Source organism: Heliangelus exortis, chromosome 21, assembly GCF_036169615.1.
Source record: "Heliangelus exortis chromosome 21, bHelExo1.hap1, whole genome shotgun sequence".
Lineage (NCBI taxonomy): Eukaryota > Metazoa > Chordata > Aves > Apodiformes > Trochilidae > Heliangelus > Heliangelus exortis.
In genome coordinates, this window is record NC_092442.1 from 7862805 (window position 1) to 7878452 (window position 15648).

Consider the following 15648-nt stretch of genomic DNA (forward strand, 5'->3'; position numbering starts at 1 on the left):
TTTTCCTTTACAGTCCTGAGATGTTTTATATTAGCTTTATAGACATAGTCTGCAAGGAGTTCAAAGAAAAACTGCCACAGTATTCCCCATGCTGCCCCTGTCTGCCAAAAGCTGCTTTCCTTGATGATTTTTTTTCTCTTCTTCTGCCTTTGATTGAACTTTTGAGGGGTCTGTTGCTGATGTCTGAAAATGAGGAGTTGCTTAGATAATTAATTGTATGTTTGGGCTCTGAATAGGGAGAGCAGTGTGATGGGTTTGTTCATAATAGCCTTGAGTCTGTGGCAGAAAGACCACAGACCTTCTCTCCTGAAAAATTGTTTCCATACCCATTTCAAGAAAAAGAGTGCCAAAATCTGCAGAGATTTAAGAGGAGACACCTGAAAGCAAGACTTTAAAGATGCTGGACTACACCTTGAGGCTCCATGTAAATATCAGATTTCTTAGCAGTCAAGCAGATTTCATTTCTGTCTCTTTTTGGGATATTTGTCTTTCCCTCTTCTTCATGGTCTGTTGGAGTGGCAGGAGTGTACTTGTGTGAGCAAAGCCTCTGGGATGGATTAAAGGGAAGAGCTGTCAGGGCTGCAGTGTCAGGGCTGTGCAGAGCCATAGTTAAGTGTGCTAAATGCACACGGGCATCAGGTTGTTTGGAAAGCTCTCAGGTTTTCCCTGTAATGTGTGTTTGTGGCCACGTGAGCAAAGAGGCTTCCAAAATACCCAGACTGTGGAAACTGTCCTACAAGTGGTGCAGGTGTCTCAGTGCCATTGTCCTTCCCCAGTGGATAACAGGTACCAACTGTTCCATCACTGAACAGACGGGCTGACTGAGCACCACATCCTTCTTGCATGCTGCTGAGGACTTGTCCTGTTCCTCTGGTGATTGCCAGAGATGCAGAAAAAACACAGAGTAGGTTGAGTGAAAGAAAAAAGGAAGAGGAATATAGGAATGAAGGGATCTAAGAACCCAAATGTAATTCTCCTTATAAGATTTCATTTCGTGTTGTCTCTTGCTTCAATTTGGAGAGTTCTTACTCCCAGTAAATGTGCTGCTCTCAGGAAATACACCACCTGTGCTACCAGAAAATCTTCTTTGAGCTTTTTTGCAGGGTCTCTATAGAGTAAATGTTCTCTTTCTTTGACTCTCCTGCCTTCTACATGTTTCAGCTCCCAGAAGCTTTTTCTGCCAAATTCTTTGTCCTCTCATTGTACCACACACAGGCTGTTTAGCTTCATATTGTGTTTGGGGCAACTGAGACTTGCAGGGAAGTTTGATTGACATTAACTGGGGTGTGCATTAATAATATCTTAGTTCCCTTAATGCACTTATGTTTTCCTTTCATCAATCCCATGTTTGAAATCAGAGCAAGTCCTCATGGCCTTCCTTTGATGGGCAGTTGGTCCAGGTTAGGATCAGGATCAACATGAAGCTCTAGTGCTGTGCTCCCAGCTCTCTTGGGCAGCTGCATTTGCTCATGAATCCCTGTTGACAAGACTTTGGGGGGACCAGGAACTCCTAGATACATTTCCCTTTGCCTGAGAGAAAAGCAGAACAAGTGGAGTAAGCATAAAGAACCAAAAGCCATCACCATTCCTCACTGCATCTCCAGGCTCCAGAGGTGGGTGTCCTCTTTCATGCAATGAAAAGAAAGAAATTACAGGAACTGGGGAAGACTTTTTGCTGATGGTGGGATTTTTCCCCCTTTCATTAGCAGAGCTAAGTGAGAATATTCTGAAGGCTTTCAGCTGCTGTGTATCCATCCCAGGGGACTCTAATGCTGTCTCTTTGCATGAACTTCCCTGTTGTGCTGGGTGCCCTGTGAGCTGGCCTGAGAATAGGAGAACATTTCCAGTTTAATTCTCTGGCAGGCTTTTAAAGGAGAGTCTTCATTTCTATGGACAGCATTGCAATCCTATTAAATAAGTCTGTTGCTGATAAATGATAATATATTAATTCCAAAGTAATGGGATTTTTTTGGTGGGGGTTGTTTTGGTTTTTTTAATAATTCGGTTTCTTGCAGGAGTAGCAGTCCAGGTTTTGTTCTTCTCCCATTCTTCTTCCAAGGATTTGGCTTTCTACTTGGGTTTCCTGGGTTGTGGCACAGCATGGCTATTACACCCTTGGCAGGGAGAGAAGGGCAAGGGAAGGGGAGAGCTGAGGGATGTAGAGCCATGACCGGAGTGGAAACAGGAACATGAAATATATTCCCAGTTCCTTGTGATCAGCAACGTGCCACTCTCTCACCTGAAATGTCTGCTCCTCAAAAGGCAAATTTCCTTGTGGAAGGGTGTGTGTGTGTCTGGGGGAGGAGGTTTATTGCTGTAATTGTGTTCATGTGTTTTCTTCACTTAGCTGAGCTCTGGTGTCAGAGCTGCTCTGGGTCCCTGACACGGATGTGCTGTGTCTGGAGGAGGAGGACCAGAGGAACTCCCCCAGATCAGAAGAGTTCTTTGGTCCTCTATTGATGGTTCTGGCCCTCTGCCATGCTAAAAAAGCCTTTTCATCCTGATGAAACAGCGGAGTGCAGTTTATTGTTGCCTAAAAAGCTAAATATTTGAGTAAGGACCAGGTTATAATGAATCACTTGAGACAATAAGAGGGCTTTTTGTGGGTTTTAAAGAGCTGAAGCAGGAAGCGCACTTTGCGCTCGCGCTAAATAAAACTGCTCGAAAGGATGTGTGAAGTTGTGTGAAACCAGGTGGTATCCAAATGGGACCATGAAATATGGCACAGGGCACACCATTTTGAGCACATCCCTTTTAAAAGCCATATTCCCTGAGGTCTGCTCCAGAGGCTGCTGATGTGGGAAGCCCGACTGTTACCTTTGCCAGTGCCAGGAATGAAATTCGAGTGCAAGCTTTATGCACTTGCATCAGATGTGCTGAACCCGAGTCCTGGCAGGCTTGGGAGTTTTTAGATGTGACTGGAGAACAGCTTGAAGCTACCACTGAAACTCTTGAGTACCAAAGGTTGTTACTCATTGGCTCAATCCTTGCTTTTATGTGAGGTTTGTGCTGAGAGGGCGGGGATGAGGAAGGGCTGGAATACCCAGCTGCCAACATCTGAATGTGTTGGCTGGTGTCAGAAGATGGGATGTCTGGTTTGAAGCATTATTCTCTTCCCTCTGTTTCCTGAAATATTTTTCTATTGCTCCCCTCCTTCAGGAATCTCAGTGAACTGATTGACAGGTTTGTGGCTGACTTCAAGGCTCAAGGTCCTCCCAAGCCCAACGTGGATGAAGGAGGAGCCGTCCTGCCCAGCTGTGCCGACCTCTTTGTGTACTACAAGAAGTGCATGGTGCAGTGCTCCCAGCTCAGCACTGGTGAGCCAATGATAGCCCTGACCACCATATTCCAGAAGTATCTGCGGGAATATGCCTGGAAAATTCTGTCTGGAAACCTGCCCAAGTGAGTTTTGCTTCCTAAATGCTGCAGCAGCCTCTGGCGAGACTTTCCAGTGGGAAGCAGATGCATTTGATGGCTAATTAATAAATGCTTACTTGGGAACACTTAGGTTTCACTGTCCAAGCAACCACAGAGCAACAGTGTGACTGCATTTTTTTCATTATTTTCTTCAAAGTTTGGTTTGTTGCAGTGAGAAACAGCAAGAGACCAAATGGACGGTCTCCACCTTGGTTTCTTTTAAGGGTCCCTGGAGAACAGCTTCATGTTTGGCTTTGATTAGGAGTCAGATTTACAGTTTCATGAAGTTCATTTTGAAATGCCAGCCCAAGTCTCCTCAGAGAGGGATGGTTTTCAGAATTGCATTTAACCTTGCTATGTTTTTTAACAAATTCAGCCTGGGATTCTTAGCTGCCTTAGCTCAATATTATACAGGTAATAATTTATAATGAAGGTGGCTTGGTTGTGTGGCACTAAGGTGCTTACCTGTAACTCCCTCTGCTCTGGAGCATTTTACATATGTATGAATAAAATATTTAGATGTAAATGCAGTGAAAATAAAAGAAATCATTGTGAGTTTACACCAATAGGGATAAGTGTACAGGCTAAAGGAGCTCCTCAAGGTATTGCCAACCTTGATGACAGATAATTTTTTATGCTGTTTGCCATCTTCATTTTGTTTCCCTTATAAACCTGGGAGCAGCAGAATGAATTTCTTTAAATCTTTTACAGATGGAGGGAGAGAGGGTTACATCCAGGCAAGTGGAAAGATAAACTTAATGTGCATTCTTCATCAGACCTCAGTTGCATTCTTTATGCATATTTTTTCTTGTGCTCCATTTTTGCTGTCCAAGATAAATATCACTGTCCTATTTTTTAAATGGATTTGGATTATAGAGAATGGAGAGGTAGGGAATTTCCTGACTCCTAAACTCTTCTGAATCCTTCACTGTTGATACTCAGCCATTAATCACTGGATGATGGTGGAAAGAAGTCACATCTTCTGTAATTTATTGTGTTGATATCATCAGTTTTAAAAACAGGCTACCAAAGTTTTAGATGCATGTTCACATCTGCTTGGTACTGAGAAGATAAATATGACAAGCTGCCTGATAGTTACTGAGGTTTTTCTGTAATCTTTAATTAGATTTTGAGTAACTGGCAGTGAAGGTGAAGTGAGCTGTGTTCCTCTTGCATCCTAATCTGTCATCTTGTGGATGAGTGAATTGTCCATTACCTGAAGACTTGATACCAAGTTCTGTTTGTCTTCCTAAAATATATTCCTGAACCAAAACAGCAGCTGTGGGTTTGATGTAGAGTGGCACTAGCCTGTGATGCACTGGGCTTTGTGCTCATAAGGGCTTTTCCTGGCATTGAAATCCAGCAGTCATTTTGCAGTCTGTGTGTCTGTACACCTGAAAGCCTCACAGGTTTTGTCTTTTTTCCCCAGGACAACAAGCAGCAGCGGTGGGCTCACCATCACCAGCTTGCTGAAAGAAAAAGAAGGCTCTGAAGTGGCTAAGTTTACTTTAGAAGAACTCTGCCTCATTTGCAGCATCCTCAGTACTGCAGAGTATTGCTTGGCTACCACCCAGCAGGTGAGCTTTGCTTTGCAGCACCTCTGACCACCTTGTGTTGTGAGCTGCTGTGCTGCTGCCCCTTCAGGAGCAGGCTCTGTGGAGACTGGAAATGTCAGAAGTACCAAAATAGCTAAAAGAGTGTCAGCCCCATGTGATTATTGAGCTCTACATGATTAAATCTCTATTTCAAAGACAGAAAAGGAGTGATTTTGTTCTTCCTACCTGAGAAAATCCTGCTTGTAATCCTTGTTGCATCAGTTTTGGATGCTGTCCTTTTATCCTTGCTACATAATTTGTTTTGGATTAGGAACCATATTTAGAAAAGAAAAAAAGAAAAAAGACTCTTCTCGTATTTCATGAGCTCCCTTTTATAAAAACAAGAAAAAAACAGTAATTCAAAATAGGTTTGGGAAAATGCTTGCATGAAATACTGGCACGAGGTGGAGTGAGAAGAGAAAAGTTTTTTGCTGCTACGCTTGGCAGCCACGATGCTCTGTGCATTCCAGGGCTTTCAGAATGCCCCAGGTTGATGAGCTGGGATGCTGGGCCATACCAAGGCCTCTCCACCACTGGAGCTGGCAGCCCTCTCTGCAGTTTGTGCACAGTTTGTGTTGGAAAACATCTCTATTAGCAGGACAGATGGCCTGGTGTTAAGCTGGTACATTAGCGTGACATACTAGAGTTGCATGGATGACCTTGGAGGTCACTCTTTGAGGACACAGTGCCACCACAGCCCAACCTGACAGATCAGTGTGTCTGGGGAGTCCAACAGGGAGAGATTTCCATTGTTCACTGGCTGACTCTTCAGTATAGTCTGGCCACAGATCAGTTTTTAAGAAGCTGACTTTTCCAGGACGTGGTGTTTTCACGGATGGTCGTTTCAAGTAGGAAATCTGATCTTTCTGTTGCTTCTTTTGTTTCCTAACAGCTGGAAGAGAAGCTCAAAGAAAAAGTGGATGCAAGTCTGGTGGAGAGAATCAACCTGACGGGGGAGATGGACACTTTCAGCATGTATGTTCAGCAGATGCTGATACCCTCTCAAAATACATCAAACATCCTGGTTTGTCAGCCAGATGGTGCTGGAGCCCAAGCTCCCAGTGTTGTAGCTGTAGGACCCACCCAGATACACAGCACAGGCATTTCCCTGGTGAAGGAATGGTCATCCCCTGGCTAGTCCAAGAGTAGCAGTAGTACAGGCTTCAGCTGTAGTTGTTCCTCATCCTCCAAGCCAAAGGAACAAGAGCACTGGAAAGGGGAAAGGAAATAGTGAGTTTCCATCTGAAACATCATTTGCATCTTGGCAGCTCTGTAAGGTGGCTGTTACATTTCAAGAAAGGAAGCTATTTCAGTACATTCCTTCCTGCTTTAACTTCCCACTGTTAATCAGAAGCCTTGTCAGTATGATCAAACCCCATTTCAGATGACAGAAAAGACTGATCCAATCTTATATTTGGGGATTATAATTGAGAGAAGATTAACATTCATTAAAATAACTTTTCATGTAACGATGCTAAAAATACTCCTCTCTAACATCCTCTCCTCTCTGCCACTGACAAACAGATTGAATATTTTTTGAGAGAAGGAAATCGAGGCAAAAAAAAAAATATTGTTTTGCCTCACATCAGACAAAAGAAAACCTTGGCAAAGATGAGAAAATAATCCATGCCACCCACTCTCCTAAGACTAAGATTCAGCCCAGATAGCAGTAAGATTTTTTACAGAAGACTTCCTTCCTGTAATTCCTGCTCTCTTGCTCCAGTGGGCAGGTTCCCAGGGCATCTCCATCCAGGTATTCCACATGGTCACAGGCTCCATTCCAGGCTGCAGAGACTCCCTTCCTTTTCAGCATTTCTCAGATCTTTTTTTTAAGACAATCCCTGACCAAAAGCTGGGGTTGCTGTGTCCTCCAAGCCAAAGCAAGCAAAGAACATGGGCAGTAGGAATAAAATACACCCTGTGATGGGATTTTCTTCACATGGACAAGTTGAGAGGGTTTTCTCATGTTCTGTGATTTCTCATGACCTGTCTGGCAGGAATCAGCTCCCCTGAGCTGCTGCTCAGGTTCCACAGTGGCTGCCTCTCCAGGTGGTTGGTTGTAGGCAGGCACTGGGATGTGTTCTGGAAATTGTTTAAATGTACAGTTCACGTTTGCTGTTTTGGACAGCTTTAAAGTTGAACTGACAGGCCTGATGTATCTTGTAACAAAGGCTTTTTAATTGACTTTCAGTCTGTTCCAGTGCAGTGCTTTGTCCAGCCTTCTGTCAGTGTTAAGTCATGGCTATAAACTTCTCTCTCAGTCAACATCAAACAAGTTGTTTCTTCTGGGATTTGATGTCTTGTTAGGCAGGGTCATAAAGAAAGTGATAAAACATTGCTTCTTACACACCCTGGAAAGTGTTTCTTCTTTTGCAGAAAGTGCAACACCACCCCAAATGTGTAAAAAGCCACAGGATGCTTCTTGCTGCACCTTTACCCCACTGCAGCCCTTGTGTTTATTTTGAAACGCAGACAAAGAGATTTCTCTCCCTCCTGGCAATCTTGTGGTTTTCAGGCAAGAACCTGCACTTGGTGACTCAGCTTCAGCCAGACTCCTGACCCTGGAGTCTGGTGATGAAGTCACTTTCCTTCCCCTCAGAGAGTTGCCCTTTGTTTTGGTGCCACAAGATCCTTTCTTCCAGAAGTCACAAGCAGCAGGAGCCCTGCAGGAGTCAGCCCAGGAGACAGTTATTCCAGTCTGGCTCCCTGGAGCTGGTGGAGTTCCCCAAGGGAGTAAATCCTGTAGTGCCCAGCAGCAGCAGAGGCACCAGCAGAAACTGTCACAGGCTTTTTTTATCCCAATGCAAGTTTCAGCTCATGTAACTTGAAGCCAGTGGTCACTTTGTCTCCCACATTAATTTTTCCGACTAATTTTGGATGAGTTTGCCTTTACTAACAAATTAATTGCTTTAAAGGAACATTCTTGACATCCTGTCCTGGACTTCACATGCTAGTGTTTTAGGAAAGGGGACAGACAACCTCAGTGGGTTGTGGTTTAATAGTGAGCTCCAGAGTAGTACCCAAACTGGATGAGAAAGATGAATAGGAGGAAAGATGGTTTGGGGAAGCAGTGGTCATATTTCTTGTAGATCTGTGCTAGCAGCAAGAGGAAAAGCCAACAGTTCTTACAGGTATAATCCTGAAGTTGTAAACAGATTTAAAACTTACACTGTTCTTAAAAACTGTACTTATTTAGATCAGTATGGTCACTTATTACTTCTAGAAGTTGTTTGTAATGCAAGTACCTGGTTACCTGCCCTTGAAGATGGTCTGAGTAGCTGCAGACAGTGTTTCTGGGTTGGTTTTTTAGGATCAGTTGCATCTTTAAGTACATGGTAATATGGCAGCATCAAATAGTCCTCTGAGTAATATCATGCTGGTTAAAAAAAAAGGGGGGAAGGAGGGAAATGTTTGACTAATGTGTCCTTTAGCCTAGTGCATGTCTCTGGGAAGCTCAAACAATGGATGGCAGCAATCCTAGACATCATGTAAATAAGACATCTGCCTTCATCTCCTCAAATGGGAGGCACATGCAGGACTCACACAGATGGACTCTTTTAAAACCCGCTTTGCAAGTTTCTGTGAGCTGGAGAGTGTTGGCTGTGAATAAGGGGAGAGCTGATAAAATGTTGGTTTTATGCAGACTGGATTAAATTTGAAGCTGAATCCCAGGCTGGGCTCTGTGCTTGGGGATTTCTCATCTTCCCAGTGCGTGGGCAAGGGGTTACCCCATGCAAAACCTTTGATCTCCAGCCCCTTCTCTGTGTCAAAGCACAGAAAGGTCACCTATAAAAACATCCTCTCTGCTCCAAAGCCCACTGTGTAGCTCCCTGATGAAGAGCACACAGAACTTCCCAGCTTTTTTTCAAGTACCAGCTTTACCCATGTGCATAACTCTGCTGTCAGCTAGGAGATAATTTTCCTCCTTTCACAGTCAAACACTCCAGTTCTGGCACCGTGTTGCTGAGAAATAACCTTATACTCATTCTTGATTTGATTTTATTTTATTTTTAATTTGCAGTGTGATCTCCAACAGCATCCAGCTGTTAGTGCAGGACCTGGATGCAGCCTGTGACCCTGCCCTGACTGCTATGAGCAAGGTAAGGGGTGGGTTTGGTTTGGGTGGCCTCAAGATCCTTGTGAAGTTCTTGTTTGCTTTGATTGTTTGAGTCCACTGTTGACACATCCTTTTATGCTGCCTTGAGACTTAGCTGTATATTGATTCTTTCTTGCTTCTTAGAGCAGCTTTTGCTGTTTTTATAAATGGATCCTTCACTCCAAATTTCGTGTTTGAATCTCAGTCTTTTCCAGCACTTTAAAACACACAATTCAGTATTTTCTGGGTGTATCTAAGGCTTTCTCTTCCACTCTTAATGCCAGTGAGAGCCTTTAAAATGGAAACAACTTTTGCTAACGTGAAATTTCAAATACACCTCCCCTTTCTGTCCTTTGAGAAAGGGTTTTACTGCCTTGCTTGTTTGTGGCTGTTAAATGGAGGGACTCAAAGAGTAATGTGGAATTGAGGTTGAGCTCTGGTGCTCCTGTGATCCTCTCAAGGACATGTGGAGCTGTTCCTGGAGAGGCCCAGGTGATTGGTACTTAAGGATTATGTTGCAGTGACACTGCTGGCTTTTATATATTTGAAATGCAGAGCTGTGTTTCCTTGCCAAGGTATTGTGAAAACCCAGACTGCTTTAGACAGAGGTGAAGACAACAAAAGTGGATTGAACCCTTTTTCTTTTTTTTAATTAGAAATATTAAACGTGGAGCTCCATTTTTGTAGGATCAACACACTGTCTCATTGCCATGAATTTTAATAGCTTTCTGCTTTATGATGTATTCCAGCTGTAACCAGCCCAGCCACCCCAAGCTAATATTTGAAGTGGAATGCAGCTGGTAATAGAACTTGTGCATATTCCCAATGAAAAGAGGATTTTTATATCATTTTTTTTTTCCCTGGTGAAATAACACCTTTAGGAAGGGCTCAGCACTTCAGGTGTTGGGTGTGTGCAGTGACAGTACCTTAGGTCTCCTGAACCCATGTAGCAAAGCAGTATTTGAGTTGCTGAGCTCTGGCTGTTCAGACCCAAGTAAACCACAACCTTGAGAAGGCAGCAGCTGGTGGGCCATTTATTTTTGTCTTTGGAACACTGGTAAAATGCAGCACATGTGATGGGGCTGATGATATGTAAACAAGCTAAGTGTTATGAAATTAACTAAATAAATAGTTGTCACTCGTGCACACATTCCACTGTTTGCATCAGAGAAGAGTTTCTTTTATGTGAATTTTTTACTAGATCTGGGTTTGGAGCGAATTTTTTTTTCCTTCAGCCTCCTCCTCCCTTTCCTTCAGGGCTGGCTTATTACTCTGACAGTTAAAAAAGAAATGCATATAATTATTTAAATGCAGAGTTACTATTTGAACATGTAAAATTTCAGTCTTTATTAAAGGAATAAAGACCATGTGCCTGATACATTCCAATTTTCCTGTACCAGGAAGGCGTGTTGGTCTCAAGACCCCTTCTCCATTAGGGTTCTTCCTTTGTTTAGCTTCTTTTCAGTTACTTCCCTCTGGTGTTCTCCAAGATTAAACATTCCCAGTTCTTTGTTCAAGTCTGATTTTTTTTTTTTTTTCCCCCTTGCAAAAATGTTCAGTAACTATAGAGGTAAATTAAGAAATATGTAAGCCTCTATATCCACTTTGGCAGCAGGCCACTCTGAGAGATTTAACACAGAAAATGGCATTGTGAATATTGTTTTCAGCTGGGAGTGGTGTTCAGTTTCCATGATTATTTACCTTTTGTGTTCTGGAAGAAATGATAAGTGACAAGAAAGCCCCATATTGCAGAATTGTTAGGTGATAATCTTTACTCAGAATGATGAAACACAACTGTAGGATGGGGAGCTGGGGTGGGAGAAGGATTTACCCTAACCCCATGTTGTCTTTTTGTGGATAACAAAGTACTGTGAATATATTGTACTGATCTGTTAGCTTGGTGTGCTTTATTTTTGATTGTTGGGGTGAGGGAACTGCACAGGATATCTTTGGCCCAGTTAAGTTTATGGATTGCACTGGATAAGGTTTGATTTACTTGCAGAATTAAACATCGATTTATATGTAAAGCTGTGCTTGGAAGTGGGGCTGAGGGACATTTTTAGTGACTCACACTGATCTCTTGCTGGTTTTTTTTTCCTCTTTTGCTGAAACCTTTTTGGCACACAGCTGAGTGGACAACAGCAAGTGCTTAAACACGGGGCTCTAACAAGCTCTCCAAGAAGAAAAGCCCCAAGAGCAGAGCAATCAGAGCTGCTGGCTGCTAATTACCAGTCAGCAGGAGAAGGTTCCAGCCAGCAGACAAGGTGCAGCACGCAAGGGTGCAACCCAAAACTCCTCTCAGCCCTCAAGGGAGGTAGTTTGGAAGGCAGTGACATCCCCCATCCCACCCCTTCCTGCTCCAGCACCACCAGGTTGAGGGAGCAGGTGCTGGGCTGGAGGCTGTGGGTGCTCCCGGTGCCTGGAAGGAGAAGCTGGCAGTGGGATTTTCCTGAACAGGGGGACAGTCAGAGACTGGTTCCTCCTCCCTAAATCCCAAAGCATTCCGTGTCAGTGCAGGACATGGAGATGGGAATCCTCACAACCAGGAGCACCCCTGCTATGGGTAACACAGCTCTTTTTAGGGACCATCCCACCCCAGGGATGGGGATTTGCTCAGGGTTTCTCTTTTCTCCTCTCTTTTTCAAGAAAGTGCCCTAAAACCTTGAGAGTCCTCCGGGCTTGGTTGTAGAAAGCCATCTCTGAAGGCACCACCAGGTCTTCCAACCCAAGTCCTGCCCTTGCAGGTGCTTTTGGGGCACCCATGTGCTGGGCTCCTGCCACTGGGCACGAGGCCTCACTGCTCCTGCTCCTTGGGCTCCTTTTCAGCTTGTGCATGTAAACGGTGTGGATATCCCAAGAAAAACATAGGATGAGGGAAAAAGAGGAATTAATTTAAAATGACAGGAACAAAGCTTTACCAGAAGAGCTGGGCTCGTATTTCTTTTGATGACTTTTCAGTATGTGGACTGTGTCTTTCATTGCTGCTACTGTTTTTTGGTTTGGTTTGGGTTTTTTTTTTGGGGGGGTGAAACACGCCCATATACACACGCACAAAGGGCTATTTTTAAAAGTATTGCTTTTGGAATGGAGAGCAACAAAATGAAAAAGCTACTGTTTTATTGTTGTTGCAATAATTCAACTCAGCAGTCCCTGCCCACTTTCTGGCCTTTCCCACTAGATGGGGATGATCTGTTTGTTGAGGATCCCTCTCTGTCAAGAAGGGGGAATGTGTGAATCCATCAAGGAAATAGGCACAAAGTTTTTTTATTTTTTGGGTACAGCAAGTACCATGAGGGGTAGGAAAAGAGCTGTCTCTCTTCCAAGTGGAAGGAGAGACAAAATTAAAAGCTGTAGATGAGAGGAACATCCCTTCTGCCTACCTGGGTGGTGTGAGATGAGCAAGTTGGGGTTTGGGCTGGTTTGTTTAAATAAAGGCAACTTACGTTGGACACATGCAGACTCAGACACTGGTTTTGCAAAGAATTTGGCTTCTCTTGGCCATTAAGTCACTTAGGGTGCATGTTGGACCCAGCTGGGTTGCAGAGGACAAAGTAGCTGTAATGAAATTAAAGCCAGGAATAAAAAGCTTTACATGCAAAATCCAGAACTTGAGAAAACAGATTTGAGGATAAACACCCCCTTGAAAGAAAAAGCTCATTTTTTGCACGTGCTCAGTTTCCTCTCCTGATTTACATACATTCTCCTCCTCTTTCATCTCCATCAGGAGGAACCACATCTCCAGACAGTTGCAGAGTGCACATCTCTGAACAGTAGCAGAGCTAATAAGAGCATTTTGCTGGATGCTCATGTTCCTCCTCAGTAAGACTTCACTATATACACAGATGCTTGGCCAGGCCTTATCCAATTACCTCCTTGTTTTTTTTTTTTCTTCACATGACTTCTGCTGTGTACTCCCCATGTCCTGCAAGCAAGGCTCAGAGAAAGTCAGGGGAGTCACTTGTCTGGCCTGCCAGGGTATTCTGTTGCATTTCTGATGGTGATAAATGGCAAAAAAAAATGGGAGATTGTAGGAACTCTTCCTGTTTTGTATTTTTTTTATGTGTGTTTGGGATGAGCTGAAGTTGGCATCCTGGGGTTGTGCACCAGAAGTGTTTTCAGAGTGCTTTGGACTTTCAGACTATTTCTACCTCTTCCATCTATCTGTCATCAGACTCACCAGTACTGCAGGCTTGGCTGCCATACAGGAATCCAGACTTTGCAAGCTTGCAGATATTTTCTCAAATGCCTGTAATCAGGATTTATATGGGCACTTCATCCCAGCAAACTGGAAACTGTTAAATATTAAGGCTGTCTGGCCTGTTTCAGAAGCCTTTTTGATGACAGTGATCCTCATTTGTGTAGGTTATCAGTCACAGTCTGTTTGGGTGCAAAAAGGGCCATTCTGGGATTGCTTTGTATCTTGTTGTGGAAAGGTTTTGCTCAATCAGTATAGTGACAATGAACTTGACCTTGGTGTTGAATTGCAGAGAGAGTCTCTTGATGATTCCTTAGAGATCTTTAGGCAGGAAGTTTGTACAGTTTTCCTTACCTATTGCTTGAACCTGAATGAATTAAACACTCTTTTTTGGTTGTTTTTTCCCCTTTGTGCAGATGCAGTGGCAGAATGTGGAACACGTTGGTGACCAGAGTCCTTATGTGACCTCAGTGATCCTCCACATTAAACAAAATGTCCCCATCATCCGTGACAACCTGGCCTCCACGAGGAAGTATTTCACCCAGTTCTGTATAAAATTTGCAAAGTAAGTTACCAACGTGGCACAGAGGGGTCCCTGAGCTCACTGATCTTTTTGTACAGGATAATCTGTTTGCTTCCTAGCGTGCAGCATCAGTGACTCTTGGAGTCTGGGTGAAGACCTTCTCCATTTTAGGAGGGAACAGAGAAATTTGGGGCATCATTTACCTCAAAATAACATTTATAGTAGTTCTGGTGTTTTAAAGAGGGCGGGTAGGATGAGTATTATTCTGCCTTCACAGTCTGAGAGCTGATTTTTTGTGCAAAAATGGTTTAGTAAGGGAGGGAAGATACACATTCAGATTTTGGGGGTTATTACAGGCATCTTCTTGGCAAGTCACTTAATGTTGAGAAGCATGAGAGAGCTGGAAGGTGAAACAGAAATTCACTTGCCTCTTGATTCAGGGTTGAGGGTGCAGCAGCTCTCCAGCAGCTCTTAGACATCTAAACTTTGAAGCTATGTGTCCAAACCCAAAATTCAGTTATTTAGCAAGATACTTTGAACTCTTCCCTGCTTGCCTTTGGCCAGCTGAGCTCTGCATGCCAGTGCCCCAAGAAAAAGCCACAGGAGGACTTGGCCAGTTGGAGCTGCTGCTTTTGGGCTTGCACGTGACTGCGCTGGTGGACTTGGGAGCAGTACAGATCGTGTGTCACTCTAAAATACCTTAACATTTCATTCATCTGTAATAAGCTAATCATCCAAAAATAAACTCTATGGCCTGGCAGTCACTGTGTGGGTTTGAGACCAGAGCCTCAGCAGGGCAGGATGCAGCCAGCTCTCCTGGGAACTGCTCGCTTTCACAGCGGGGAGGCTGCCCTGAGGGTTTTGTTCCCCCTTTCTGTCTCAGAGTACTCATTAGTTTGCATTAAGGAGCAGTGACTGATAAATCATATTGTGACTTTGCCCATAATCACTGTTTGAAATGCTGTCTCAGTCAAAATTTATTGCACTTAAGCCTCCTGTGTGGTTATGCTTGAGTTTTATATCACTAATGTGGCGATAAATAAAAAACCCCATTTACTCAGCTGTTCACAGCACACTCTTAATACCTCAGCTTAGTTGCCTCCCTTTTAACTTTATTGCTAAGCACATACCAAGTAAACTCCAGATAAAATACCCAGCACTCACATTGGAGAGAAGTTCAGGTCTAAGCTGGGTGCCTTCATCACAGCTTTTTCCCTAAAATCCTGCAAAACTGCTGCTCCTCTTCAAAACCTCTTTTAATGCAACTGTGGCTCTGGGACACAGTCCTGAGTTTACTGTGCTGCAGAACTGGAAATTTGCTTGCTGAAAATTGTTTTTGCCTGATCATTTAGAGTCCTGCACAGCTTGCTTTAAAGGAGAGCTATCCTAGTGTAAAGGGGGACCTATTTAAAATGCTCCTGACATTTGAATGCACACAAACAGATGTATTTTTTGCAGTTCTGAATTCTCGTGGACTCTGCTGGCCTGCCTGATATAAATACCTGGCCTTTTGTGTGTGTCACAACGCTGAAAATCCTTTTCACAGGCATTGTGTATGGCTGTGCCTGTGTCTCTGTGAGCTGCCAGCCACTTCTCCACTCTAATGGGTTGTGTAGAGCACGAGTGTTGAGTTACAGGACCACAAGGGGAGAAGGCATCTCAAGTCACTAAATTTAAAACGGAGGGATCTGAGCCAAGTCTGGAAGAAGAAAAACGACCCTCAGAAATCACATCTATCCCCTAACCTAATTTGTCATTTCTGCTTTGTTTTGACCAAAATGCACCCCTCGTTCACATGAAATGCTGAGAAGGAGCTGGCTTT

General features: G+C 43.7%; 1 protein-coding gene across 1 annotated transcript in view; it reads left to right on the forward strand.

The window, feature by feature from the left end:
* The window catches only part of VPS53 (VPS53 subunit of GARP complex), a 60664-nt gene that overhangs the window by 34036 nt on the left and 10980 nt on the right, over positions 1-15648 (forward strand). The window contains exons 14-18 of the mRNA XM_071765185.1: positions 3160-3402; positions 4847-4994; positions 5905-5987; positions 9034-9112; positions 13720-13868. Coding sequence (XP_071621286.1) covers positions 3160-3402; positions 4847-4994; positions 5905-5987; positions 9034-9112; positions 13720-13868 — 702 coding nt within the window. The remainder of the gene's footprint in view (positions 1-3159; positions 3403-4846; positions 4995-5904; positions 5988-9033; positions 9113-13719; positions 13869-15648) is intronic.